Source organism: Musca vetustissima, unplaced genomic scaffold (assembly GCF_032173495.1).
Source record: "Musca vetustissima isolate MV318-11 ecotype Yass unplaced genomic scaffold, APGP_CSIRO_Mvet_v1 utg13253, whole genome shotgun sequence".
Classification (NCBI taxonomy): domain Eukaryota; kingdom Metazoa; phylum Arthropoda; class Insecta; order Diptera; family Muscidae; genus Musca; species Musca vetustissima.
Genome location: NW_026880658.1, coordinates 24,169 through 46,825, shown reverse-complemented (window position 1 = coordinate 46,825; position 22,657 = coordinate 24,169). Strand labels below are relative to the sequence as shown.

Here is a 22,657-nt window from a genome sequence, read left to right as displayed (position 1 = left end):
AAATCCAAAGGAAACTGCGATGTGTTTGTAGTAGTAAGTTTTTTTTTTCATAGTTTTGCAAAGGCGTAATCTTATATATTAAAAGCATAAATGCTATTCAGTCAGATCTGAATACAGATCCAGGCAATAAATAATACCGTATGATTTTTGTAATACTCGGAGAACTTCCACAGATTTGTATTTCACCCACTCTACAACGGTCTCTGAAGTATTTTTGTAACGTACGCCTTGATTTAAACCATAGTGTTTTTTACCAACGGAAATTCATTGTTCCTATCTGTCTATTTTTGGGAATATACCGCAAATTTCAAATTTTTGTAGATTTATTCAAAATTTCTTTCTAAATAAAATGCCTTTTTGCTTTTGGCAAATGTGATCGAGATAAAATACAAAAATTTTCTTGGTGTCTTCTAAACGGCAACAAAAAAGGTTAAATAGTTTAAATTCTATACAATTTGCTGTGTATTATAACCACACAACAAGCATACATAAAATTTTGTAGTGGGCACATACAGCACAGTTTTTTGGTATTGTTTAGAAAACGCCTCTCTTGCGTCGATGAATAATCTTAAAAAATGCTAATGTAAACAAATATTCGTTTTTATTTTATGTGTACTTTTAGATTTTGCATCCAGACACACACTCAAACACATAAACCTACGTGTCAGCGGCAGCTGAAGAAGAACAATTGTGCGGAAGGCAGTACTACCGAAAAAGAAAAAAAATATAAAAATTGAAAGCAGAGCAAAATAAACAATTAAAGATATTCAACGCCCTACTAGCAGGACTATTGGACGCCGAAACTAAAATTCGTATTGAATAATTGCTTAAGTATGCAAAAAACGATTGGAAATATAACGAAAATGATACCATAGACTGGAGAAACAGCTAAAAAGAGAGAGCGAGAGAGAGTGGAGCGCCAGAGAATACAACAGAGGAAGGAATACAGTTGGAGCGTTTCCAGAGGATTCAGGCAAATCAAGTGTTGTTACAGTTCTTTCCCATTTAAGTGCACAAACGATTTCAAAACAAACCAAAACCAAAGAATATTGAACATCTTTCTCAATAGAATAAAATTATCTTATCTTTTATTGAATAAACTCGAGGGCTTTTTATTCAATAATCCAAAAAGGAAATCCCCACTCCCCCGTAAAAAACAGAGAAGAAAGCACACAGACCGAACAAAAAACGAGCAGCAGAGAACGTTAACCAAAAAAGATTTTAGAATGGTCAATACGCAAGAGCGCAGCAACAAGAGTGCAAATGTTAATGAAATTGAACAGTTGAAGAAGGGTTCGTCGAATTCCAGCAGCAGTGTAGGTTCCTCGTCGTCCTCCTCCTCCTCGTCCACATCGTCTTCATCCATATCGACATCATCCAGTTCATCATTGTCCAATGTTGGATCTGCATCATTGTCACAGCCATCGTCACCAGCTATCTCTGCTGCGCCTGTAAAATCATCGGCTTACACAAATTCAAATACCTCAGCCAATTTTGTTGCTAAGAATGCATCAGCACATGCTGCTGCCGCTACAGCTACAGCAGCACAATCCCATCACAAATTGATACCCATACAGAGTGTGCTAAATACAAATTCAGTTGCCGATCAATCACAACAGCAGCAAACGCAACAGCCACCACAACAACAACATTTGCACCATAACAATCATAATACCACCTATCATAACTCGGCCTATAATCACCATTCATCATCCAACAATTTACAGTTTCCCCAAAGTGGTGGTGGCGGCAGCAGTGGTACTGCCACTCATCTCAATGTTCCCAACACAACCTTGCAAAATTTCTTGTCTGGTGCGGCAACACATGCCCAATTGCCAACCGAACTACCACACGAGGATGAAGAACGTTTGGGTAATCTTTTCAAACAACTCGATCGTGATGGTAACGGTCGCATCGATATACATGATCTGTCGGAGGCATTACGAGAATTTGGTCTGTCAAGTGTATATGCTGAGGTAAGTTGAGAAGATCTGTTGCACGTATGTACATATATATTATATGCACCTGCTTTGTTTTTATTTTGCCTCTTGATATGTTTTGTAGGAATATTTATTTCACAATGACATTGTAGTCTATATGAATTAAAAGGCATATTTTTGGTAACATTGTAGGGTGTTTCAAAATCAAATACTGAACTGTTATGTTGGTCGTAAGAATGTTAAAAGTACAAAAATAAACGATTTATTTGAAATATGTTTTATCTTTTGAATTCAAATAATAAGATTCAATGGAAGGATTTCCATTTTCATTAGCAGGCATATTTATATATATATATATATATATAATTCGATATAAGATCATTAGCAGCGATCAGGAACGATCTCACATTTGTATTGAATACCACAAACATTTTTATCAGAGAATTTTTTCAGAAGGAGGGGGTATCATATGTCTTCTCACATAAGGCCTGAAGGAGGTATTATATGAGAAGACTTTGTCATAATCCCAATAAGAGTGATATGCCGTACAAAATCTCATAGAATACCAAATGAAGAAATTGTCATAGAACACCAGAATAATCACCGATTTCATAAATGTAGTCTTTCAAAGGAATCAGTGTCATTTTTACAAGATTTATTTCTTTTGAATTTATTTTAATTTCGGATTTTTGTTTTTTCTTTTATTTTTAATTTAGAAATTCTTGGAACACTCTGATAAAACACAAAGTGGCGATGTGGGTCTTGCTGAATTTGTACATTATGTTCGAGAACATGAGAAAAATTTACGTTTGCAATTTTCACACTTGGACAAAAATCGAGATGGTATGTAGAGGGAGTGTGAGCTTCTAATTAAAAAAAAATATCAAATCTAATTGATATTTTTGTTGTTTGCAGGCAAAGTCGATTTGGAGGAGTTGATATCGGCATTTATGGACTTAGGAATCGAAGTAGACATGGAAGAAGCCAAACATTTACTTTCCAGGTTGGCCTACCACACATTTCTCTCAAAATACAATTTTTAAGCGAATAAATTATTTGTCTTTTTTGTTCATAGAATGGATCAGGATGGTAGCTTAAATATTAGCTATAATGAATGGAGAGATTTTTTATTGTTGGCACCCTCTTCCGATATACACGATTTAATTAAATTTTGGCGGCATTCTACTGTAAGTAATGAATGATGAAGCTTTTTCGTTTGTTTTTCTTTTTTATAACTTTGCTATATTTTTCGATTGGTCTTAGACTTGAAATTTCATTAGTATGTTTGTTTAAATGAAATCTTTTTATCTGTGTATTATACACAAATTCAACAAGTATATTCTTTTACTATTTTTCATATCGTTGTTTTTTTATTCCTTAATAATACTCTATATATCCATTTAATTAAAACAAAAAACCAAGTATTTTGCTAAAAACTACTTATGATTAAGTCAGGAAAGTTTTTTAAAGGTATATTAATTAGATTTTCTTATTTAATTTATATAAACTCAAATCACAATTTAGTCCAAGTGTTAAATCATTATTAGTTAGATGGCTTTTCATAGATAATTGACTTGAACCAATAAATGTCATTGACGTGACACTCTCCCTTCCATTACTTTTTCATATTAATAGTAATAAAAAAATAGTAATAATAGTTCTGTCTCATCTATAAAGTCGTTACAAATAACTGCAGCCCGACAACCCACATACATACATGTTTCTTTTGTTTATTATTATTGCATTTTTATGGTTTAGTGAACTTTCGTTTCCTTTCCCCCTATACATTTACTAGCACTTGAATATATATTTTTTGTATTGGAAGAAATGCAATCAAATTTATAGTTTTTTACATTGTAGACATGCATTTGTATGGTTTTTAATAAAGTCGTCCAATATATCGATGTTACATATTTTTCATTTATTTGAATGGTTATTGTTCTTTCATCACAATTTAATTCATTCTAGTAGAGACCTAAAAAAAATAATACTTTTGTGGATTTTATAACTCAAATTATAAAATCTACTACGAAGCATATAATTATGTGTGCTAAAAGGTAAACAATGACCCCTGGTCATTTGGTCTTCTCATAGGAGATATTCTTTAATAGGAACACTGAACAACTTATCATATGAGAGACTAAAGTCGCAATTTGCAATCTTTTAAGATTTTTTTTGACTTTTTCCGATTTTTGTTATGTTGGTTTTTTCCCTTTTATTTGTAAATTTAAACTAATTAAGATTCATTTACGTCGTTTTTTGAGTTCCAAGGATATCTGTTATATTTTCGAAACAGTTTTATTGACAAATTTACTTTTACGTGTCGGGAAAGTAAGGGGGCAACTTTTTGTGCAACTTTTTTAAAATTCCCAGCGGTAACACTGTATGGGACCAGAAGAATTCACCGAATACCAATATAAGGTCCCGTTGAAAATCAAAAGAAAGATTTCCATAAAAGACTAAAAGAAGATAAGGTTTCTTTTATAATCGAAGATCAGAAAATTTTTCTTTTCATAGAATACCCGAAGGTGTGATGGGTGTTATTGTCAGAGATGTCTTTTGTTGTTATTATCATAGAAGGACTGAATGTCTGTAGGAGGTCTTCTTCTCGTTATAGGAAACACGAAGAACATCTTCTAACATAGGAAACTTGAAGAACTTCACATGGAAGACGAGAAGACTGCATTTTTCTCTTAGTAGTCCAAAATAAGGTATTCATCTCATAGGTTTGAAGAACATCTTCTCTTAGAAGACCAGACAATATTTTTTCATAGAGTAGATTTTTATCCGATAGTCAGGGTGGCCCAAAAAGGACTGAAGGATTAAAAATAAATGTAATATTTTTGATCTTGGGGGAGCAGTTTCTGTGCCATTTGAATTTTATACCGAAAAATGTTAAGATTCCGCTTCAAATTTCTTTGCAGGGATGTTCTGGAGATTCTCAATTGAGTACAACGACGACGAGTCGAGACAAATAGATCTTCGTTTATACTCTGTCGTACAGCCTCCACAACTGTTTCATTGCGCACAGATCAACCTCTTCCTGGAAGATCTGACACTCTTCCGTGTTCCTCAAAACGGGAGACTAAGTTCCTAATCATGTTGTGACTGGTTGCTGTTCGGTCATTAAAATGACAACGATAATTTCGTTGAGTTGTAATAATTGACCTTCCAGCTCATTATATGTAGCCATGATTTATCTCCAAAAACCAGTAAATAACCTGCAATAGAAGATCTAAAGAAAGTTTCCCTTTCATAAAGCTCCTGAAGAAAATCTCATAAAATATCACGACAAAAACTAAACCTAAGACAAGCATTTCAGGACATATGATTTGGCATATATTAGATTTTAAATACGTCGATTTTTAGACAATGGACTAACATTGGTTAGTCCATTGCGTTCGTCCTGAAAAAATTGGAAAAAGAGGAGTAAAAAGGAAGAGATTTCAACCATGACAATTTGTTGACAAAATTCTAAATGATGATCGTACCTACCAAACAGTCTACATTAGACATATACGGAATAGATTTTCGATCGTTTCCTTCTTATCTCAAAATAGATATCCCGTTATGTCTATTGACGCATAGATCTTCTCTTTGAAGACAAGACAATATTTTTTCATAGAGTAGATTTTTATCCAATAAGATACCAATTACTATCGACGCATATCGTCCCCCGTCATGCGTTCCTTGAATAATTATGTGCAAGCCTCATGATTGCTACAATTTTTGCTTGAAAACCCCTCCAATGGTTGTTCAGTTTAATTGAAAGTTATCACACAAAACTCTTGAAACTATGTTATTCATCGTAGAGGAACCGAGGTACACCAATTGCCTAGGATTATCTGTTAGGAATGAGTATTTCAAAATCCTCACACTGAGGTGGAAGAATATACTGTCGGTGTAGCAGCCCTACTGCTTTTACACAATGGAGAGAGAGTTTGGTCAAGTGAGATTTGTGTCGTTTCGGATCGCAGACCTACCTCTTTGTAGTGGAAACTATTGTTTTCGGCAGAAAAACACAAGTACGGGAGAAGAAGAAACACAAATTATATGCTAAAAAGTAATGGCGTGGAAATGCAAATATATAAACATATATGAATATATGTATATATACATATGTACATATATTTTTTTGTGTAGGCTGATTGTTTATTTTTTTCTTCATTCTTTTTTATTTTCAATGCTAACACAATTTATTATTATTTTCCACAGTCAGTCATGTGCTTTAGTGGTTAGGTTTTTTTTTTCCTTTTTTATTCATTGTTTTCGTTCTTTTGTGTCTGCAACGCAAATATGACGTTTCTAACAGGAAAAAATATGTCTCGACCAATGTTCAAATATAATTTTTGTTTTGTCTTTGCTTGTTGTTTTCCGAATAATAACCTTGTTAATTGAACTAATGATGAACTTTGTAGGTGCGTTATTAGATTAATGAGATGCAGAAAAAGTTATAAAAAGGAATATGATTTTTTGTTTCTTAAGAACTGTTCTAATTTTTGTCATTAGAAATTTATACAAATAGAAGAGTATTTTATATAACAGATTTATATTTTTTTTGATATGATGAATATCAAATAGACATAATCTGGAATATAAATATCTATTAGGATAATGTTTGTGTTTAGGGGTATCAAATCGCATTTTACATTACGGCAGCACACCTACGAGACATTGAATCAATAAAATGCTCAATTTGATCCTTGGGTATGCTATTCCTTGTATCCTGAAACCTTGGGAAGAGGTTATGTCTGTGAAGCACATTTTTATTTTTCTATCTATGATACCCCAAAGATTTTTCTAGAGATCTGATCATTGTGTTGACTATTATAAAAAACCTGATTTTTGACTTCCGCAACCAATCTTTGACATGTTTTTGTGTATGTTTGAAGGTTATTGTTAAACTGAAACACTCAAACAAGGGGCATATTTTCTTCAGCAAAGGGAACCATAGCGTTATAAACAATCCGATCCATTACTTCATAATCTTCATCTTGTAAATATATCGATCTCCATAAAAAGAAAAACAGCCCAATACCATTATTGATCCTCCTCCATGCTTCCCAGTACCCTTGCAATACTGTGGCACAAGCCTTTCATTTTTTGGCCTTTCTCATGGTAATTTAACTTTAATTCATCCAATTAATAGAGCTTTTGCGAAATGCAATCTAACTTTCCAATTCTTTTCAGAAATAAAGAACTTTCTAGATAGTTTCCGGGCATGTAGACCTGCTACCATAGCTTTTACACGCTCTGTTGTTGAGGTTATATCCAAGTATAACCGTCTAACAAATTCACTTGAACTCTTAAATGGGTATTTTTTTTTTTGCTGATTGGTTGTCAGTACGAACTGATGTTCTTTTGCAGCCTTCCTCTGTGCTGAACTGTCACTACTGCTCCAGTTGCATAAAATTAACTTATAGTTCGAGAAATTACGGATTTATTCATGGAATATTTCTCCGACATTATTTTCTGTGATACATTATTTCCATATTCACTGGTAATTAACAGTTATGTTGGAGTACTGTATTTGTTTCCTATTTTGTATATTTTTCTGTAGTTGGTCAAAATTGAAAACCAGACAAATGTTATTGTAATTATGTCCATTTAAAAATGATCTATAAGAATCGAAATAGGTGCAGAAACCAAAACATAGTAAAAAAGCGGTAAAAATAACTACAATTTTAGAGGTAGATACAACTATCTCCAAATCCAAGCCATCCAAAGCCCTTGGTCCAGACGGCATATCCATGTTCATGTTAAAGAAGCTTGGAACTATCTGACCAAAGTTCTCGAGTTATCGATGTCACAGTTGGTAATTCCTGACATTTGGAAAGTTTCCCGGATTATTCCAATCCTAAAACCTGATAAATCCGCTACTAATGGGGAATCCTACCACCCGATTTCTCTTCTGTCACCAGTAGCCAAGATTTTAGAATCTCTATTGCTTCCGTAACTGAAACAGCATTTCGTTCTTGCTACCCACCAACACGGTTTCAGAGAATCATATGGCACAACGACGGCTTTGCAAAAAATTCAGGGAATCATATAGCACAACGACGGCTTTGCAAGGAATTACTTCCAAAAATTGAGAATGGCATCAATCAGCTACGACCACCTGAACGGACCATTGTGACAGCTTTTGATCTGTCCAAGGCGTTTGATACAAATTCCACCTTCTGAGCCATCCCCACCGTCCATAATCCGAAAATCCTTGGGTTGGACTCCTCGCATGCAGGATAAAGAAATGTTGGTAACGAATAATAAGGGCATAGGTCGTTCCTTCCTGAATTATGCTGCCCCAATTTGGACTTCCTTCCTTTGTGACACACAATGGAGATCCTTGCAAACAACCCAAAATAATGCACTCCGAATTGCAACCGGCTGTGTCCAGATGACGAGCGTCGATCACCTCCATTATGATGCTGTCAGTCAAGCAAAATAATGTGTTGTTAACTAGACAGTTCCTGCTGGCATGCTATCTGCCGTGTCATCCTAACCATCACACAGTGATGACAGATCCACCTCCGCCAGAACTTCAGGCGCTATCGTGATGGCATCCAAGACATCATTCCATCGGACGTCTACATATTGTCGATAGCAAACGCGATGAAATCCGTGCATCAACTGGCGGTCTCCGAAGCCATAAATGGCTACAGATGCAATAAAGTCCTACAAGATGAGTGAGTGAGAGGCTTCTTCCTAGGCAAACCCGTTTAATTCTGGCACAACTAAGGTCGGGATACAGCAATGTTCTCAACTCGTATCGAGAGCGCATTGTCCCCGGAACCCTAAAAAGGTGCCCCTCCTGCCATCAAAGCCCTCACGACACACACCATCTATTCAATTGTCCGTACGAGCCTATAGACGTATATCTAAAGTCAATAGAGGTGACACCTGTTCAAAACCGATTTCCTAATAATTAATTTATTTTCCTTTTTCCGTTTTTTTTTATCAAAATTTTTAGGAAAAAACTTTCATCAACAGCCAACCTGTTACAACAACAATTTTAGAGCTCATCTGTTTGTACTGTAGTTTCGCCCATGCAAAAATTGAGACAATCCATAAGTTATTATTTATTTTTGGAAAGTGAATTAAGTACGTACCCTATTTAAAACTGAAAAAACCAACACGATATCTTTATTTTTGAAAGAGTTATGCGTCATTTATTAACCTTGCAATTTTGGTTGCTTTAGTTTTGGCCGTCAGTGTATGTTTCAATTTATTTACCTGTTGATTTATTTACCATAACCCAAGAAGAAATTTTCGTATACTACCTTTAAGTGTAAAGCAATTGTAACATTGAATAATTCTATTCTTCTTGTGTCTCCAAGACCAGTTGTTGCTGTTTTGGGCTGAGTGAGCCAATATAGTGTTTATATGGAACACACGAAATGATTTAACTTTGAAACTATTATGTATACGAAACCCGACTGCATACAATACACCATGAATAAGACTGTTGTTGATGATGACATTTATAATGTATGTATTTGACACAGCAAAAATGCTCACATAGCCTACATACACGTGCGTGTGATATGGGATTACACACGATTTATGTGTGTTTGTTAACAGTTTATTTTCCCCCTTCTTCGGTTTTTCCCCACAAGTGAAACTTATGTGAGCTTTTTTTTGCCATGTTTTGAATGAAAGTTTTCCTCTCAGCTGTTTTCGCCTGCTTGCCTAGTTAGCCCCAAAGCAAGCTGACAAACAGCCAATCAAAATGCCGCATTTGAAAACGAGCCCCCTAACAGAAACTGCAAACACACAGAGATATATAATATTTTTCATGTCTATATTGTGGTTATATACATATGTAGTGGTTTAGGAATTTATAAGGTTTCTTTTTTTGGTGTAGTAAAGGCGAGGCGCGTGTATAACATCAAATTTAGCCATATCGGCACACACACAACTGCTGGATATACTTGTTGTTTCTGTTTCTTGTGAATCAAACGTAGACATGTCGAGGCTTAATGAATACTTGTGTGTGCGAGAGTGTCTTTTACATATAGTCTTGTTTTTATTTACCGTCTTTAGTCTTTCAAAGGTCATCTACTTGTTTTTTGTCTATGGATTCAGTTGTGTGCCATACATATGCAAATTTATGTATTTCTGTTTTGTAAAATTATGACTAGCCGACTTGTTGCTAAGCTTGTTGACACTCGAAACGGGATTATTGTATTAGTTGTGCAGACGAATACCAGTTTGAATTCTTCTCACGATTTATACGTCTCATTTTTCCACTTTTTTTTTTGCAAATTTTATTTCAGCTTATAATTTGATATTTGGTTGAAGAGAGCGGGGAGGGAGATACTAATCGAGTTTTAGGTTGGTAACCGAAATATGTTTTTTTGTTTTCGATATATCACATTGCCTCATATACTATTGTTTAAAAGGAGAGTGGAAGGTATGTTGTTGGTAGGTAATTATCGTCTTGTTGCGTGTGAATATTTTAAATTCGCTGAAACAAATTCGACTTATTATAATATTTATATGGAATTTCTTTTGTAGTTTGTCTAATTTTAATTGACGTCATTGATTGTCTCCGACTTGTTTTTATTAATACAATATTCCATGAATAAATGTGAAATGAAATGGAGTGTGGTACTAAACACATTTAAAAGGTCTGATCAATTTTTTCGGATATCGAAATTTTAGAATTTGTAAAGTAAAGCTGTTTAAAGGGAAACATTTCAAAATCGCTCTCAGAGTACAAAATAATTTGAAAAGTTCGGGAACGCAAATCTAGTAAATATGCCAAAATTTGATGGCAATACTTCAAAATCAACATAACAGCCAATCAGTAGTTGGCATTCCGGTTTACCGTTTTTACTCGTCCAAATTTCTCGAGTAAAAAGTTTACAAAGAGAAGGTCATTTTGTTTTGTGCTCTCTTACCACTTCTGTGGGTTCAGTAACGGTTTACAAGTAAAAAGTTGCAAAACTAGTAAAATAAGTAGATTATTATTCTATTTGCTATTAGGGATATGTAAATCGACTTTCGACTAATTGATTGATCGACTTTTTTATAGAAAAGTCAAAAAATTGAAGTCCACTTTTTGTCTTTCAGGAAATTACGAAGACGACTTTTAAAGATCGACTTTTGATTTTCTTTATAAATACTTGGCCCAAATTGCCAAAAATTTACACATTGCAGAACTTTATTTTATCTGTTGACAACAATTTATATAAAAATTAAATTTTAAATCGATTTGCAACTTTCACGAGGATTATTTAAACCTATAGATTTGTCAGTGCATACTTTTATGCTCAACGGTATACATCTATTCATTTTCAAACGCTCAAGGCATTAACGAGCGTTTGGACTAAATCAAGTCGATGTGTAATCCAAGATATCAAATCCCAGCTGTTTAGACTAGTATTAAAATGAAATGAAGTGGATCTATCAGCTATTATTTGTTTACGTATATGCAGACGACCCATAATTTATTTGTAAAATAAATGTATATGTACATATTTTTTCAAAATTTTGGTTACTAACTGTCTTTACGAATACATTATTTTTTTTTGTCTACAAATAATCCAGTTTTTTTTAACCTGGTAGACCAATCAACAATTTGAAATGTTTTTTCTGATATTTTGTATTTAAATTAGAACAAAAAAAAGATTGTTCCCATTTGCTGATTATTCCGTTGCTAGGTATTTATTTTAATATTGTGTGTGTGTTTTTTCATTTTAATTTTATTTCTATCACCATTTTTAAAGAGTAGGTGTGTTTATGTTTGAATGGACAAGTGAAATAAGATTCAAAACACAGGGACAGCTTCTGTTTTTATTTTGTGAAATAATTTCATCAGATTTTTTTCATTTTGTTTTTCTTTTCGTTGACATACGTTTTCCTCAATCACGTGGTTAGGGTTATAAATTTTAATGAAAATGTTGTTTTATTTTTTATAATATATATGAAAAGTAGATTAATTTTTATAATATATATATATATATATATATATATAAATAGCTCATAAATTTCATTCTTTATTGGCAATATTTGAAAGCCAATTTCTTGAATGACAATTCAGAACGGGTGGGATAAGTATTAAATAAAAAAATTGTAAAATTAAATTTATTTCTATTTATTTTTTTTTTGCTAAATTTTATAGAAGTCGTAATATACCTATATGTTTTTTTTAAATTTTAATACATCTTCAATGGAATGTGTCTTATTTGTATTAAAATATATACACATATTTGCCTTAATCATGCCACGATAATTGACTTTGAAAAAATACAAGAAATTCAATCGAATTTCTTCCATTTTTTTAGAGCGTGGACGAGCTATGGTAGCAGGCCTACATGCCCGAAAACCTTCAGAAAGTCCTTTTATTTCTAAAAAACGGAAAGTTAGATTACCTTTCGCAAAAGCTCATACTGAATTGGAATCCGACTCAGTGGAGAAATATTATGCTCTCGGATTATTTAAAGTTAAATATTAAAGACTCAGATATGTAAAAAATGACCGTGAGAAAGTCAAAAAATTAAAGGGTAATTTTCCTGTATTGCAAAGGTATGGAAAAGCATGGAGGAGGGTCAATAATTGTATTGAGCTATTTTTCTTTTTATGGAGTTCGATATATTTTCGAGATTTAATGGAAGTGATGGATCGGGTTGTTTATACAAATCGGGTTGGGTGTTTCAGCTTGACAATAAACTCCAAACATGTTCCAATACATTCTACTACATACAAATATTTGTAATTATTTTTTTTAATATTATTTAAAAATATTAATAATAATTGTTTTTTATTTATGTTCAATATTCTAAATTTTTGTATGAGATGACGTGGTTTGCAACCAATATTTTCCCAAATATTCTATAATTATATGATGACGTTATACATATGCAGTTTATTATTGTTGGACAATTTATCGTTACTTTTTGAACTTTGAATTTATGATTGAAAATTATTTTTCTTCCGATGAAATTTAATCGATTCCAAAGATTTGCAATTAAAACCAACATTTGAAATATTATTTCTGATAAAATTTATAGATAAGTTTAAAACCCCAAGAACAACAACTTCGTTCTTCATTTGAGTTCTTATAATCTTGTTGTGGTTTGCTGCAAATTTTCTTATCAGCAAATTATGGGGTGTGTCTATGACATTGGAATATTTGACAAAAACAAGTGGGTGTCGGTGTATTTCAATTCTTTCGTTTGTTCCTTGGCACATTTTCAAAAATATTTCACAGGTCGTATTTGAAAATTAAATAAAAGTCTTATGAATAATATATATGTATGTATTTTGAAAAGAAATTGTATTACTTTTTGTTTCTACAAAAAATACCTTTTGTTCGTTGGGTTATCAGTAAAAACCGTTCTAATTGAATGTCCTAAAAACCACAAAATATCGGTTTAGTCTATCTGTTTCCACTTTAATATTACCATGTCGTATTGTTGTGTTATTGGCCTGGTCATACAATTCGCTAGCATTTCTATTTAATTTGTGAATTCTTATTCGCATTCTTGTTTTTGTTATTTATTTTCTTCTACACAGAATAGAATTGCAAAAAAGGAACGTCGTTCTATTTTTAATCTTTCGATTTCGTTTCTAGGTTGGATTGTTGCCAACTAAGTCGTTGCACGAGCAACAACTTTTGTTATTCATCAGTTTTCTTTTTTTTTTTGTTCGAAATAAGTGGTTGGTTATTAATCTTAAAAAAAAAATAAAAAATAATATAGCCCTTGTGGAAATTATAAGTTCGCATAAGATCATTATCGATATTATGGATGCAATAATTATTTTTGTAATAATTATAGTGGACATGTAATAGTTTTTTAATTTAATTATATAATAATTGGCTAATTAATGAAATTAATAATATAGCTTTAAATTCAATTAAAATATGCTTATATATAAAAATGTAATAATGTGCTGTTATTACAACCTTTTACCAAAAGGTTCAGGATGCAAGGAATAGTTTACCCAAGGATCGAATGGACCATTTCATTGATTAACTGCTTCTGTAATGAAAAATAATGGTTATGCTGTCGATTACTAGCAAAAATTGCTTATTTACAAAAAAAAAATCAAAAAGTTGCTTTAGTTTTGACCATACAAAAATTGGGTCTATATAGTTTTTCATAGAATAATTTTTATTCCAAAAATGAATTTCTGAAAAAAAATTGTTCACTATAACATCATTTCCAAGCAATTTCTGTTGCTTTAGTTTTGACCAGTGTTGCCAAAACTTTGTCATTAAAAAATGCTAGATTTTGTTTAAAAAAATGCTAGAAAGTGCTAAAAAATTTAAAAAAGTGCTGAATAAAAGTGCTAAAAAGTTTATAGAAGGAATTTCGCTTAAAGCTAATAATGAAACCTGGAAATATGCATCTGATATCCTACTTATTCATAGTCAGAATAAATTTCTAAGTCGATATAGCCATGTATATATAGCTCGCAATATTGATGACAGATCTTTGAAATTCTGAAAATGGAAAATGAAAATGGGATTTATCTCTTCTTTTTAGGGTAGCCCCAACCGAATTAGCTATAATTTGATAGTTTCGATTTTCATTGGAAACAAGTAAAAGAGTGTCAGTCGGTGTTACCGACAGAGATATACCCCCAGCTTATGGTTTGCGGAGGTCTTCGGAATTAAACACAGATGTTATTATTAGCTGTATATAAGAAATATGTTTTTATCAATTAGGTTTCGGATTTAATATTGATAAAATTGTATAAACTATTGGGTCCAATCTTCGGAATTGGTATAGATAATATACCAATGCAATAATCGCCTGATATTGCATTTATAAATATTTTGACCCTCTGTGGGTAAAGATAATAGGTTGTACAAAGTTTCGTTAAAATCGAATGTTCCGTTTGCATGTTATTATGAAATTAGTTTTTAGCATAATTTTGACCATTTTGTGGGGGAGGTACCAGAATTTCTTCCATTTTTTTAGAGCGTGGACGAGCTATGGTAGCAGGCCTACATGCCCGAAAACCTTCAGAAAGTCCTTTTATTTCTAAAAAACGGAAAGTTAGATTACCTTTCGCAAAAGCTCATACTGAATTGGAATCCGACTCAGTGGAGAAATATTATGCTCTCGGATTATTTAAAGTTAAATATTAAAGACTCAGATATGTAAAAAATGACCGTGAGAAAGTCAAAAAATTAAAGGGTAATTTTCCTGTATTGCAAAGGTATGGAAAAGCATGGAGGAGGGTCAATAATTGTATTGAGCTATTTTTCTTTTTATGGAGTTCGATATATTTTCGAGATTTAATGGAAGTGATGGATCGGGTTGTTTATACAAATCGGGTTGGGTGTTTCAGCTTGACAATAAACTCCAAACATGTTCCAATACATTCTACTACATACAAATATTTGTAATTATTTTTTTTAATATTATTTAACAATATTAATAATAATTGTTTTTTATTTATGTTCAATATTCTAAATTTTTGTATGAGATGACGTGGTTTGCAACCAATATTTTCCCAAATATTCTATAATTATATGATGACGTTATACATATGCAGTTTATTATTGTTGGACAATTTATCGTTACTTTTTGAACTTTGAATTTATGATTGAAAATTATTTTTCTTCCGATGAAATTTAATCGATTCCAAAGATTTGCAATTAAAACCAACATTTGAAATATTATTTCTGATAAAAGTTATAGATAAGTTGAAACCGCCAACAACAACAACTTCGTTCTTCATTTGATTTCTTTTTTCTTGTTGTTGTTTGCTGCAAATTTTCTTATCACCAAATTATTGGGGCGTGTCTATGACATTGGAATATTTGACAAAAAAAATGGGTGTCGTTGTATTTAAATTCTTTCGTTTGTTCCTTGGCACATTTTCAAAAATATTTCACAGGTCGTATTTGAAAATTAAATAAAAGTCTTATGAATAATATATATGTATGTATTTTGAAAAGAAATTGTATTACTTTTTGTTTCTACAAAAAATACCTTTTGTTCGTTGGGTTATCAGTAAAAACCGTTCTAATTGAATGTCCTAAAAACCACAAAATATCGGTTTAGTCTATCTGTTTCCACTTTAATATTACCATGTCGTATTGTTGTGTTATTGGCCTGGTCATACAATTCGCTAGCATTTCTATTTAATTTGTGAATTCTTATTCGCATTCTTGTTTTTGTTATTTATTTTCTTCTACACAGAATAGAATTGCAAAAAAGGAACGTCGTTCTATTTTTAATCTTTCGATTTCGTTTCTAGGTTGGATTGTTGCCAACTAAGTCGTTGCACGAGCAACAACTTTTGTTATTCATCAGTTTTCTTTTTTTTGTTCGAATTAAGTGGTTGGTTATTAATCTTAAAAAAAATAACAAATAATATAGCCCTTGTGGAAATTATAAGTTCGCATAAGATCATTATCGATATTATGGATGCAATAATTATTTTTGTAATAATTATAGTGCACATGTAATAGTTTTTTTTAATAATTATATAATAATTGGCTAATTAATGAAATTAATAATATAGCTTTAAATTCAATTAAAATATGCTTATATATAAAAATGTAATAATGTGCTGTTATTACAACCTTTTACCAAAAGGTTCAGGATGCAAGGAATAGTTTACCCAAGGATCGAATGGACCATTTCATTGATTAACTGCTTCTGTAATGAAAAATAATGGTTATGCTGTCAATTACTTGTTTATAAGAAAAAAATCATAAAGTTGCTTTAGTTTTGACCATACAAAAATTGGGTCTATATAGTTTTTCATAGAATAATTTTTATTCCAAAAATGAATTTCTGAAAAAAAATTGTTCACTATAACATCATTTCCAAGCAATTTCTGTTGCTTTAGTTTTGACCAGTGTTGCCAAAACTTTGTCATTAAAAAATGCTAGATTTTGTTTAAAAAAATGCTAGAAAGTGCTAAAAAATTTAAAAAAGTGCTGAATAAAAGTGCTAAAAAGTTTATAGAAGGAATTTCGCTTAAAGCTAATAATGAAACCTGGAAATATGCATCTGATATCCTACTTATTCATAGTCAGAATAAATTTCTAAGTCGATATAGCCATGTATATATAGCTCGCAATATTGATGACAGATCTTTGAAATTCTGAAAATGGAAAATGAAAATGGGATTTATCTCTTCTTTTTAGGGTAGCCCCAACCGAATTAGCTATAATTTGATAGTTTCGATTTTCATTGGAAACAAGTAAAAGAGTGTCAGTCGGTGTTACCGACAGAGATATACCCCCAGCTTATGGTTTGCGGAGGTCTTCGGAATTAAACACAGATGTTATTATTAGCTGTATATAAGAAATATGTTTTTATCAATTAGGTTTCGGATTTAATATTGATAAAATTGTATAAACTATTGGGTCCAATCTTCGGAATTGGTATAGATAATATACCAATGCAATAATCGCCTGATATTGCATTTATAAATATTTTGACCCTCTGTGGGTAAAGATAATAGGTTGTACAAAGTTTCGTTAAAATCGAATGTTCCGTTTGCATGTTATTATGAAATTAGTTTTTAGCATAATTTTGACCATTTTGTGGGGGAGGTACCAGAAGGAGTGCCGATATTCTCAGCATCTTCGAACTTAAACTATGTTTGGAAGAACTATTAAATGCAAATGGATGAAATTGATTATTCCCTTCGAGAGTTATCGTGCGCACCAGCCAGCCAGCCAGACGGCCTATATTTTCTGAAACGGATTTGGTCCAAAGAAACATGTGATCTAAAACCAATATCTCGATGAGGCACATTTTCACCGGATCAAAGTGTATATACCCTCATTAGCCATAAGGCTGAGGGTATAAAAAATCTGCCTAACAAACATTATCAATATGGGTTTTAGTATATAGCGGTACCATCATAATTCGGTGGCTTGGTGACTTTAGGCACATTATTCAACCGAAGTGGTTCCAATTTTATATTTTGGATTCCCATTAGGCAGAAAATCTCCATACCAACAATTATCAATATTGGGCCCTCTCAGGGTAGCCTCAGAGAGCGGTCGGGGACGTTTTTTAATAGAATTGATTGTAATATCACATTGCGCGTAGGGTTCGGAGGCCTATTTTCGGCATTTTGAGGGATTTAGCCGTATTCTATGGGTTTTGTTAGGGTAGAAAATATTTATGTGGACAATTTCTATATTTGTTCATATACTCCATATAAAATGTCCGTCCTATTCGCATCATTTTAAAGTTTTAAAACCCTTTTCCCACCGAAGTGGTTGTATAAAATTGGCGAAATTTTTCGATGTATGTCCATTTTTGACATAACTTCCATATAAGGTGGGACGTGACCCTATAAGTGGCTATAATTTGACATTCCAGATAGTTTATAATATAAAATATAATCAGCATTGTTTTTTCCAAATAAACAACCTAATACCAGCCAATGTTTTAAGAAAATTTTAATAAACACCACGTGGTGCAGGTGTTTAGCATGGTGTTTATAACAAGTTCGGCCGGGTCGGGTTTTTTTACTTGTTCACAGATATACTGACACTTCTTTAACATTAAAAATAAATAAAGATCATAGCGTGAAACATAAAAAAATTCTATGTGGAATCGAAAAACGGCAATTTTTTTGGTATAAAATCAAATAGACGGAATATTTTGAAAATATCCAGAAAAAAATAAAAAGTGCTAAAAAAGATGCTAGGTGCTAGATCAATTTTTTCGGTGCTAAACGATTTTGAAAAGTGCTAAATCTAGCACTAAAAGTGCTAAATTGGCAACACTGGTTTTGACCACCAGTGTATATTCGTCCTATTTATTCGAAATGATACACCAAACACCCAAGGTTTGTGGGAGACAAAAATCAGGGTTACGGCCACCACAATCATCAGATCATTACCCTATAGAAAAAATCTATAGATTATCATAGATAGCAAAATCAACCAATAGAGCAAGGAGGATGCAAGGAGTAGTATACCCAAGGATCGAATTGAGCATCTCATTGATTGACTGCCTCGTAGATGTGCTTCTGCAATGAATAATAATGGTTGTGCTGTCGATTACTAGCAAAATTTGCTTATTTATAAGAAAAAATCAAAAAGTTGCTTTAGTTTTGATTATGCAAAAATTCAGCCAATTTAGTTTCCATAGAAGGTTTTTTTAAAAATTTATTTCTGAAAAAAAACCGTTCACTATAACTTCATTTTCAAGTTTGCAATTTCAGTTGCTTTAGTTTTGGCCACAAGTGTATATTCGTCCGATTTATTCTAAATGATACACCAAACTCCCAAGGTCATAGCTTACCAGCTTGTTTTCTGTTCACTCAAGAGGTCAAAATTATTAGTCTACTTTTTCAAGTTTTGGATGAAGTTGAAGATTGATACCTATATAATTTTATCGGGTCAAATGAGCAACAGTAACTATTTTTGTTATTTTTAATTCCCCCCTCAGATTTCTCCAATTATGAACCGTAAATATTTTGCTGTTTTTTTTTACAAAATAATTTCATATTTTTACTAAATTATGTTATCTATCATTCAATCGAATGTTTTTTATTTCAATTTACCTGTTCAATTTTTCCATAACTATAATATTTTCAGACCAGACATTATTTTATTATAATCATAAATATGTATATTGGTTTCGAATATGTATATACATACCGATTATATACGAAATAAATAAATGAATTCCCCATACACGGTTTTTTATCAATTCACATCGAGTGACTTATCATCAAATGGTTTTTGGGTGGTCGTGGTGATAACAACACTTCTAGTCAGTTATCACGAATGTCACGAGCCTCTGTCGATGTTTAATCTTTAATAATTTTTGGCATATTTGTGATTAGGGAATGTATGTACAAAAATATATATTTATTTTTGCAAATTCATGTGTGTATTACCTTGGAAATAATAAAGAAACAAAAATGTATTTACGTAAATTAAAAAAAAACTTAAAAAAATCTTTTGAAGTTATTATTTTTTTAATTTTTTTGCGTGGATAAAAACGTTTCAGAAACGTTTTTCCATTATTATTTACTTTTTTCTCTAAGTAATATTACTAAAAAATAAACAGATAATATTTCATATCAATTGAACTGGCTTATACATGATTTGCAAGGAAAGTGATGATTATGCACATTCATTTTTGGTTATGAATCATATTTTTGCAATTAACAACATCAAACAGGGAAATACAGTTACTCCGTATTAAATTAAATATTTATATAAATATGATATTTTTGATGATTACTTTATTTATTCACTGTATGCATATATATTTTTTCAAAATAGATTGATTCAATTTAACTTTGGCGCCCTATAATTCTTCTCATTTGTCCGAGTCAAAGTACTTCACAAATCTGTCAGTAATTTGAGGGTGTATTTTAAGAGTGTATTTTTATTTATATATATATATATATATATATATATAGACAGGGACTGGAGGGGGGAGGTTGATGTACTATAAAATTCCCTCATCACTTTCTTTCTTTCATTCTTGCTACACTTTTCTTTTTATTAAATTGTTGCTCTATTTAACATTACCATCTGTTTGCAAGAATCCTCTGTGACATTGTCACATTCTCTCTCCCTCTATCTACCTCACTCTCTCGCTCTTTGCCAGCTGTGTTCTCTGTGTTAACTTTGTCATATCATTAAGTTATGTTATACTACAAAAACAACCTTGACAGTATAAAATGTGCTTAAAATCTTGTAATACATTTGTAAAGGGGGTTATTTATGTGGAAATGTTTTTAAGAGTATTTCTGTCTCTCTCGCCCCCTACTCTTTTTTCTTCTGCCTTGTCATTCATATCCACATGCCAATGAACTTGTCTTCTCACAAAAAATATATGACAAAAAACTGACCTTAACTAACCACCACCAACAACAACAACAGGTCATTGTAACATATAAATAATAAAAATAAAAACAGCAACAACGACAACAAAAATGCCATTGGTGTATAAAACAACAAAAATAAAACAAAATATACAATGTTTGAATTGGGTTTTCCTGATTCCATTCACAGTGGTTTGGGTTTTTGTCGAATCTGTCTGTCTGTCCAATCAAACAAACACTTGTTGATGAGTGCAGAGCGCGTATGCATTGTATGTATTCCTGTTTGTGCGTGTGAATGTGTGTTCATTTATTGCTTTTTAATTCAATGTAAAACTGATATAGAACGAAAGACGTCGTGGTTGTCGTCGTTTTCGTCAAAATATAACGTCAAGCCCACAAGACAAAACATAGTAAAAGAGAACTTTGGCCGCCTTGCCTTTTACTACAGTGTGAATAATAATAACAACTACAGAAAAAAGCAAAACAACAACTTTGCTTGGCGAAAAAAGCTCTTTCGATTCTAGTCAAGAAGTAAACAGAACGAGTTCAACATCGTCATTGCTTTTTTTGCTGTTCAGAGTGTTGTGTTATCAATTCATTTTATGTTGTGTGTGTGTGTGTGTGTGAAGTTCTAGGGAGAAGGTGTGAGGGGGAGATTTGGGGATGTGTTCTGTCAATGTATTGGTTGCGTGTGTTTGATAACAACACAAGTCTACAAACGTTAGCAATAAGGAAACTTAAAGGGGGAACACATAAGAGGAACTACAAGAATGTCATGTTAAGTTGGCTTTGTTTTTATGTAAAAGAATAAAGGAGAACGGAGTCCAAAATCAAGTTTGACTCTTTATAAAGAGATTTCATACAATGCCAACATAACAAGCCATGCTTGAATGCTCCTATGGGTTTTCCTCCTTAAATGAATGGAATTTGAGAATGGACAATATATATTTGGGATTGGTATAAAAATATACAACATTTTATAGAAGACCAGGCCTTATTAAAGAAGATTTATTAGTAATTATTATAGCGTTTTTCTTATTGAAGACCATTCGGTTTTCTTATATAGGCCATTACAATAGCATTAGATTTTAATAGAATACCATCTTCTTATAGAGTACTACTAGGTCTACTTGCATATTTTTAACGACCATAAGTATTTATTTTTATAAAACGAATAAAAAACTCTGTAAAAATCTGGATTTGTAACCAAAATATCGATTCAAATTATCGTATAATTTGCTTTATAGGTTGTATTCATAGTTTATCGACAGTTTAGAAAATAATCGGTTAATTTCTTTATTGTATCCGAAATATTTTTTTCGAATAACCAGATTAGTGTGTCAAAACCTAGGCAACCGTATTGAAAACTAAATTGGCTCCAAATCGTTTTTTATATCAGTATAACCGGTTTCGACGATCTATAAGGCTTCACATTCATAGTTTAGTAGAAAAACGGTTAATTGATTAAAAAAATCGGTTCTTAATCGAATTTTCTATCCGAAATATTCAATTTATCAATGTCTACAATAACAATGGTATATATTTTTTTATTTCTGAGTGGCATTTAAATAGAAAATTGGTTAATCTTTGTTTAAAAATCCGGTTCAAAATCGGAACCAGGGATTTCAACAAAAACGTATATTTTCAGTGGCATTAGTGAATTGTATCAGTGCACTGATACCACTGCAGTGGTATAAAGGTTAACCGAATCGAAATAAATTTGCCTTTTTTGTTTGAAATATTTGTTGAAATTATCCGTATAATCGGTTTGGGCGGATTTCTGAGTGTTATTTATATATAAAATTGGTAAATATTTCTTTAAAAATCCGGTTCTAAATCGGGTTTTGTTGAAATTATCCATATAATCGCTTTGGGCGGATTTCTGAGTGTTATTTAAATATAAAATTGGTAAATATTTCTTTAAAAATCCGGTTCTAAAT

At 32.0% G+C, this 22,657-nt stretch overlaps 2 protein-coding genes across 2 annotated transcripts in view; both read left to right on the top strand.

Moving 5' to 3' along the window:
• Nucleotides 1–1,202: 1,202 nt before the first annotated feature.
• LOC133326414 (uncharacterized protein DDB_G0271670-like) lies at nucleotides 1,203–21,128 on the top strand. Its single transcript, XM_061535067.1, has 5 exons — nucleotides 1,203–1,976; nucleotides 2,657–2,783; nucleotides 2,856–2,943; nucleotides 3,016–3,127; nucleotides 21,060–21,128. The coding sequence occupies exons 1-5, from the start codon at nucleotides 1,227–1,229 to the stop codon at nucleotides 21,126–21,128; spliced, it is 1,146 nt and encodes a 381-aa protein (XP_061391051.1). The 5' UTR covers nucleotides 1,203–1,226.
• Nucleotides 3,016–22,657, top strand: part of LOC133326390 (mitochondrial adenyl nucleotide antiporter SLC25A25) — a 30,354-nt gene continuing 10,712 nt past the window's right edge. The window contains exons 1-2 of the mRNA XM_061535043.1: nucleotides 3,016–3,127; nucleotides 3,363–3,410. The gene's annotated coding sequence lies outside the window, so the exon portion shown is untranslated. The remainder of the gene's footprint in view (nucleotides 3,128–3,362; nucleotides 3,411–22,657) is intronic.

Coding starts and splice junctions, on each gene's coding strand:
- LOC133326414 (XM_061535067.1), top strand. CDS start 1,227: ATGGTCAATACGCAAGAGCGCAGCAACAAGAGTGCAAATGTTAATGAA. Junction 1,977..2,656: donor TGTCAAGTGTATATGCTGAG/GTAAGTTGAGAA, acceptor TTTTTAATTTAG/AAATTCTTGGAACACTCTGA. Junction 3,128..21,059: donor AATTTTGGCGGCATTCTACT/GTAAGTAATGAA, acceptor AAACTGATATAG/AACGAAAGACGTCGTGGTTG.